The sequence below is a fragment of the Centruroides sculpturatus genome, unplaced genomic scaffold (assembly GCF_000671375.1).
Source record: "Centruroides sculpturatus isolate CEXI.00-Female unplaced genomic scaffold, Cexi_2.0 scaffold362, whole genome shotgun sequence".
NCBI lineage: Eukaryota > Metazoa > Arthropoda > Arachnida > Scorpiones > Buthidae > Centruroides > Centruroides sculpturatus.
The window spans coordinates 7,760-15,519 of NW_019384664.1; the positions used below are offsets into that span (position 1 = coordinate 7,760).

General features: G+C 26.6%; 1 protein-coding gene across 1 annotated transcript in view; it reads right to left on the reverse strand.

The window, feature by feature from the left end:
- Positions 1-1,232: 1,232 nt before the first annotated feature.
- Positions 1,233-7,760, reverse strand: part of LOC111626612 (CLIP-associating protein 1-like) — a 156,998-nt gene continuing 150,470 nt past the window's right edge. Inside the window, exons 28-31 of the mRNA XM_023370048.1 lie at positions 6,845-7,012; positions 3,186-3,349; positions 2,357-2,470; positions 1,233-1,413 (exon numbers count right to left, since the gene is read on the reverse strand). Of these exons, the coding sequence (XP_023225816.1) occupies positions 1,233-1,413; positions 2,357-2,470; positions 3,186-3,349; positions 6,845-7,012 (627 nt within the window). The remainder of the gene's footprint in view (positions 1,414-2,356; positions 2,471-3,185; positions 3,350-6,844; positions 7,013-7,760) is intronic.

The following is a 7,760-nucleotide window of genomic DNA, read 5'->3' on the forward strand; positions in this document are numbered from 1 at the left end:
AAAATAAAGTGAAATGTTTTTATTAAAAACTTTTAGTTTTGGATCTCTTACATTTCTCGGAAAAAAGTATCCATCTTTAATTGTTTACATTTTTGTTTTCTTTCATTGAGAATTTCGGAATTTGGTTGAATGGATGCAATGATGCTCCTTTTTACATTAGCACTTTGCTCCCAATTATTGTCTAACTCACAAAGTTCATCTGTCAAACTTTCCATAGTTGAAAGGATACGCTTTAGATCGGCCATTTTCATAATTCTTGGAGTTTCTTCTTTGTCATTCTTCTGTAGTTCTATGTCTGGTGCGTAGCTCATTCAAATCTAATGGTTTGTGAAACGTTCTCTATTGGTCTAGATCTGACCAATTACGAGCCACAATTCTGCCATGACACGTGGTGTCATAGTGGACTCCTGTCTCACTAGGATTGGTCAAATCTGGACATAATCTAGTCAAATCTAGCATAGGAAAAATTGGGGAATTACACAGTAAAACGACAAATTGCACAGCATCATTATTGTGAATCGGCGTAAACTGAGGGCTATCTGTATTTTGATTTGAATATTTGAATTCATATATTGTATTATTTTACATCTATTATGATCCATTCCATAACTGCACTATCAAAACAACAAACACTGAACCATAAATTATGTAATAAAATATTTACTAATCAAACATTTTTGGTTTTTTTCATTGACCTTCATCAGAAAATATATACATTATATAATTTAACAAGAAAGAACAAAGCCACCCATATTCTAAAAACAGTTTTACAACATTCCATTTTTGGAACAAGACAAATTTTAAAAAAATGCATGTGCCATTTTTTTACATATAGCATGGAATATCATATGATGCATTACAAAAAAAAAACAACATATATAAAATCTATTTTATACATAGTAAAATAAACCATGAATAAAAACACTAAATTATTCTGTGAGATCCCAGGCTATAGTTTTTATAAAAATAATAATAATCTTATAATTTATTAAAATAATTGTTAGCAAAAAAGAAAATTTTAGAAAAAATGATGAGGAAATAACAAGATGTTGTTAAAGATAACACTTCCTTTCCAATGACACCTCTTCCTCAGATAGTTACTCAACCTGGGAAGCAAGAGAAGAAAAATTCCAATTAGTTATTAACAAAGTCTTCATCTAACAGAGTTAGAACATTACCATTTTTGGAAATGGACCAAAAGATATAAAGGGTTCACTCAAAGATCATAGATATCATCTATTTCTTGTTGACTGCCTGGTCAAGTTGTCCAGTTTCTCTGAGTCACCCAGTTCAGTCATCATCCTATCCAGTCCCTGATTAATTGATGTTCTCATCATTCTCAACTGGTCAAGTTTCTTGTTGTTCCTCTTGCCATCAGAACTGCAACCATTTTCCTGTTTAATACTATAAGGACTGTCAGAAGATTCCTTTTGTCAACAAGGTAAATACCTACTCATGGTCCATTAAACTCTCTCTCTCTCAGTGATAGGATAGTTATAAGATAGATAAGGATGCTTACTTAACGGTGCATCTATGTTCTTATTGTCTCTCTAACATCTAGATAGAGATGATTTTCTTTGAGTTTAATTTTCCTTTTTGCGTATAGTTGTAATCAATATATATTATATACTATATTAGTTAAATAAATATAGTTTTGTTTTAGAATAAAATTAGTCACAGAGTGAGTTATTGCTGGGGTTCCTTGTATCTCTTACTTCCCTCATCCATCTGCCAACATTCATTCCCATACATGACTGCTTGCACATGTTTTACAATGTACGAAATTAGAAAAAAAAATTTCCTGTATCTCCCCATAAAATATAGATGTTGTTAGAAGTTAATATACTTCAGCTTCGACAATCTCACAATACTTTCCATATTTTTACTCCCATGTTATATTATATACTGTATTTTTACTGAATAATTTATGGTTCCATGTTTGTTATGTAATTATGGTATATATTATTACAAAATAGTAATAAAAGTATTTCTTTTCTGCATAAAAAGAATTACTATACATATATAAAGTATAGCAATGAATTTTTTAATTCATTACTTTTATTATAAATTTGTTAATAATGGTCAGACAAAATAGTCTTTAAAGAATATATTTTATTTTGGTAAATATAAAAGGAGTTATTCCAAAACATTACACAACTCAATTTATTAAAATCATTATAGAAAAAAATATTCTTTTCCAACTTAATTTTATTTTAGATTTAAGTACTCATTCATAAATATTGAAAAGAACAGACATCATAAAATATATAAAAAGCTAACATTAAAAGTATTTAAAGATTATATTAAGAAAAAATAAATTTTAATTTTAAAGTGTATGTACTCTACACACACAAACTGAATAGTATAGACTTTAATTATGTTAATTATTACCTTTGTGTTAGGTGCTTGAGAAGAATCATTAAGAAAACGTGTAATTACTGCAAATTGTTCTTCACATGGAAAGGAATCTCTATAAATAATGTTTTATTTTGAGTTTAAATTTTTGTAAAAATATTAAAAAATAATTAAAATTAAATCATCAAAATCAACATTAAACTTGTTTTTATAAGAAAAAATCTCATAAATAAATAGAGATTAAGAATTTTTGTTGCCATAATTTCAATGTTTACATTTCCACTGAATATGTCTGAAACATGATTAATTGCAAACTCCCTCCTCACACCACACCAACATCTACCAAGAATGATCACTAAGCCTGAACAGTATGGTATGAGATATCAGAAACAGCCATCTTGGATTTCTCCCATTCGATGCCTCTCTGCATACAAGTTATTACTGCCCACCCAAGATGGGAACACTCATTGCTGAATACTTTTCTCTCCCTCTGTATTTAAAACTTTTTATTTCTGATCATTTATATCTTGAATCATGTAAAATCTATCATTTAAATTTCATTTTGTAACACACTATCTTTCTTGGTGTTGTAATTTTTATAAACAGCAGTCTACTGATATTTGCATGGTATCATTTATACTATATTTGCTTACAAATAGTGTCATATAATATAAAGTTGTTTTCACAGGAACTTTTCATAAAAGATTATGAGATATATTCTGCCACTGTAGTTTAGTTTATTTGAAATAAGTTTTCAATATATAAAGAAAATAATCAAAAAATGTAAGATAGTAATAATAATAATAATAATAATAATAAAGTGTACTCACCTTATCAAATCTAAATTTTTGTAAATTTTGGTTTGAACTGATGAAAGCAATTCTGATCCTGATTTCAAAATAAGACGAGTAAACAATACATACAGCCATCCTATTAGGTCTACTTTATAAATAAGAATTAATTCCGACAGTAAATCCAGGAAAAGTGAAAAAACCTGAAAGAAAAATTATCATTCATTTTATAAAATTAATGTTTAAAATATTATGTGTAATATATTTACTCAAAGACTTAAAAAATTAATTATGAATAATTGCAGATTTGGAATCTTGAATTATTATAATAAAAAGATAAATAAATAAATTGATATTTTTTCTTTGGAATAAAAACAAGTATGTTTAAGATTTAGAATATATATATATTTATTTATTTTGTGTATAAAAAAATATTTTAAGTTGAATAAATTTTATAATTTAATAAAAATTGAAGACAAAAACTGCCCAAAAAGGGATCACCATTTATTCTTTGTGTTCCAAGACTATACACTTTTTTTGGCAACTGACCTTTCTTTGTAGGCTGCTTGTCGCCAGAAAATTACAAAGAGTCCTTTTAAAAACACAAAACATATCCAATTAAAATTATAAAAATTTCTGAAAAAGTAACTGGTGACATACAGTTGTCCTGCTTAGATCCATCTAGACCTTCTTTGGAGGTTTTGGACTGCTTTTTATCTACTTTTAACTTCTGCATATATTTAAAAAGTGTATTTTTATTAAAACAATATCAATCACCAATTAAATGAAGAATATAACTTTAATTCAATATTTCTTGTATACTTTCATTACTATGCATTTAGCATAATGAAAGATGTGCTAAACTGTTAACTCAAACTATTACAGTCATTCTTCAGTTTATTTATATAGCTATTTTTGAAAAAATAGCATAAAGGCTATTTTTGGAAATATTTATATTAGAAGCATTAATTTTGGGATAATGAAAAAAATTTTTTTTAAAGTTATTCTGTATAAATGTGCACAAATGTCAAAATTTTCCATATATCACAATCAATAATTTGTTGAATTTCTATATTTTTAGTATTAATAATTGTAAATTATTATTTTTTAATTTCTGTAAAAACAGCTTAAAAATTTGATAGAAAATGACATATTAACTGATAATCAATCTTTAAATTTGATCGCATGCTCATGGAAAATAATATTTGCAAATTAACTTCTATTTTCAGATAAAGTGTTGTTTAAAAATGGTAAAAATATCCTTAAACTTTTAGGATATATATGCAGTTTTTTTTGATTTTGATGGAGTTATTTGTGACAAGACAAATTATAATGTCCAGTAAATATAACATGGCAGGGTATCCTGGAAAATATTTATTATTTCTTGTGTTACTGATCAAATCCTTTACTAAAACATAAGAGAGACATAAATTTTATATTAAAAATCAAATTATTATGTATTACTTTGTTATTATTTAGTTGTCTAGAATTCTTTGCAAATACTGTCAAGACAAGATTTTATTTTGCAACAGGTATGCAGAATAGGCTTCATCACTATAAATCTTTTTTATTAGACCTACAGTAACAGAATCAATGTTATCAAGTGTAAACAATTCTTGCTAATTTATAGTGCAATAATGTAATCTACAAAATAATTCTTTAATAAAATGACAAGGATGATGATAATACATAAATAGATTCAATAAAATAGAATGAACAATGAATGTCTTCCTAATAAATCCTTTTTACATACCATAGGAACAATATTTCTACGGTGGAGTTGATCTTTTATTGGAGGCTACTTCTCTGCCTCAATATGCAAAACCAGTAAAAAATTTGAAAGTGATGGCATAATTATACAAAATATATTAAATAAAATAGAACAAACAATAAATGTCATGTGTTTTTTATACAACAACTAGCAGACCCTGCCACGCGTTGTTGTGGCTCAAAATGTATATATTATAAATTTATAACACTTCTCCTGTGGGGAAGGGAAAAATTTTTCGAAAAATTTCTTCTTAGTGTACATTCTGTTGACGTACCCTATTAAAACGCAATCAAAAATGCAAAAACCTGCATCTAAAATAGTATCATAGAAGCCAAGTTCTTCACGGTAAGCCTTAATCCTGTCTCTCTCCCCTGCAAGGGGAATATCGAAAAATTTCTTCTTAGTGTACATTCTGTTGACGTACCCTATTAAAACGCAAAAACCCGCATCTAAAATAGTATAAATAGAAGCAGAGTTCATCACCATAAGCCTTAATCCTAACCATCTCCCTTCAGTAGGGTTGAATTTCGACATGTATATTATATAAAAACACGTGTGTATTCGAATGCAGCGTTGTGTCAAAATTTCAAAGGAATCAGTAGGAACAAACGAACATTACATTTTTATTTATATAAATAGATAAAAGATGATCTGTTTTAGTTCATTTTCACAGAAAAGCAAACTTAGGGCGTCGTATTCGTAGCGCCATCTGTTGGACATAAAAGCCTTAACCTAGATTATATCTTTTAATTTATATGAATGTTTAATGAAATAATATACAGCCTATGTCCACCCTGAAGTTCCATTCTAAATATTGGTGAAAGAATTTTTGAAATCAGATGAGTAGTTTCGGAGATTACCTGCTGCATACAAACTTACTTACATACTTACAAACATTACCTCTTTATAATATTAGTATAGATAATTTCTACAGCAGAGTCAACTTTATATGCAGACAACTACTCCATCATTTTAATAATTAATACATTTTTTATAATTGAACCATCACCATGGAATTTTTTACTGATTTTGTATATTGAGGTGAAGAAGTAGCATCCAATAAAAGATCAACTCTGCTGTAGGAACTGTTGTTCTTGAAGTGTGTAAAAAGATCATATTAGGATGACATTTATTGTTTATTCTGTTTTATTGAATATATTTATGTAAAATAATTATTTTTTAAAAAGTTCAAAAGACTAAAAATGCATTAACAATAAAGTAGAGCGTCGATTATCCGAAAGTCAATTATATGAAAGAATTCCAGTCGGCAAATTTAAATTTTCGCCAGTGCTGTGGCACTGCAATCTTTGGCTATGTCTTGGGTTACTCAAATATTTTACATTTTTGATACTAAATTAATTTCTGAAGTATAATTTTTTATTGTTTTTATATTTTTCAATATATTTTGTATTATATTTTGTATTATATAAAAACAAAATATATTGTAATATATTTTGTTTTTATATTTTTCAATATATTTTGTACAAACAAAATAAATAATTTTTAACGATACAATAGTCACGATTATTATTTTAAAAAGTTTACGTTAGGCTTAACATCAACGAAAATTCAACGCAAAGTGACATGCAACAGAGAAAAATTTCAACATGGGATAGGTTAATATATTTTTTCGTACATAATCGGTTATCCAAAATATCGATTTTCCAAACAACCCCAGTCCCAATTGATTCGGATAATTGACGCTCTACTGTATAGTGATTTTGGATTAAGATTTTAAAGATGAAAAGAATTGCCAAAAGTAAGCCTGAAAAGAACTGAATTAATTTAAGGAGCTGTTGTATGATTTTAACAACATATTAATATAGTTATCCTAGTTATGAAAAAAATTCATATAAATAATATGACCTTATATTGTATTATATATAAAAACAATTTTTTAAAATATTTTATGAATTTTTTAATATACCTTTGTATGAGGATCCATAAATAATTTAGTTAAACTATCAGTAATTCTTTTCAACTCTGATTTAGTAAGAAGCCTGGAAGAATGGAAGAGAGCTTGTAGTGTTAGAAGTCCTTCCTTTCTATCAGACCAATGAATACTTGACAGGTTATGTACTATTTCGGCAACATCCTATAACAAGAAAAATACAATATTATATCACCACTAAAAATTATCTAACAATTATCCATATAAAATCCAGTAAATTTAACAATAATTTCAGACATCCTATTTCTGTTTTTATTGATCTGATTAGATATCAATTTTCTGTTTCTACATTGAAATTACTTTTAATGCATTCTAACTGAAGTAAAGTAAAATAAATATCAAAATGTGTATTAGTCATAAAAAACTTCCCGATTTTAATAAAATTACTCAAGACAAATCATTAAAAATATGAAAATAAGTAGTGCGATTGCAGCACTCATCCTTGAGTAATGGTGTTATAATTCCAACCACAAGGAGCACTGGATAAAGAACAAAATTCCTTTTCTGAATTACAATTTTGATAGTGAAATATTTTGTTTCACAAATATTTTATCAAAATGATTTATTATTATATTATGATTTATGTTTTATAAGTAAGAATTAGTAAAATACAATATTCTCTCTGTTATATCTTGTATGAGTATATATTATGTTATCCATTTTAATACATTTAAATGTTTGATATTAATTAATTAGTCATACAAAATTATAAAGAATTTTCTTTGCTTGTCCAGCTTTTCTGTGTTGTAGCAATATATTAAATTGATTTTTATTTAGTATATTACTTCATTTAATTGACAACTATTTTAAAATGTACTAAAACTCAGCAATTTGATTTTTTGTACATTGAAAATTATTATTATTTATACTTAAATATTGTATTATATATAAA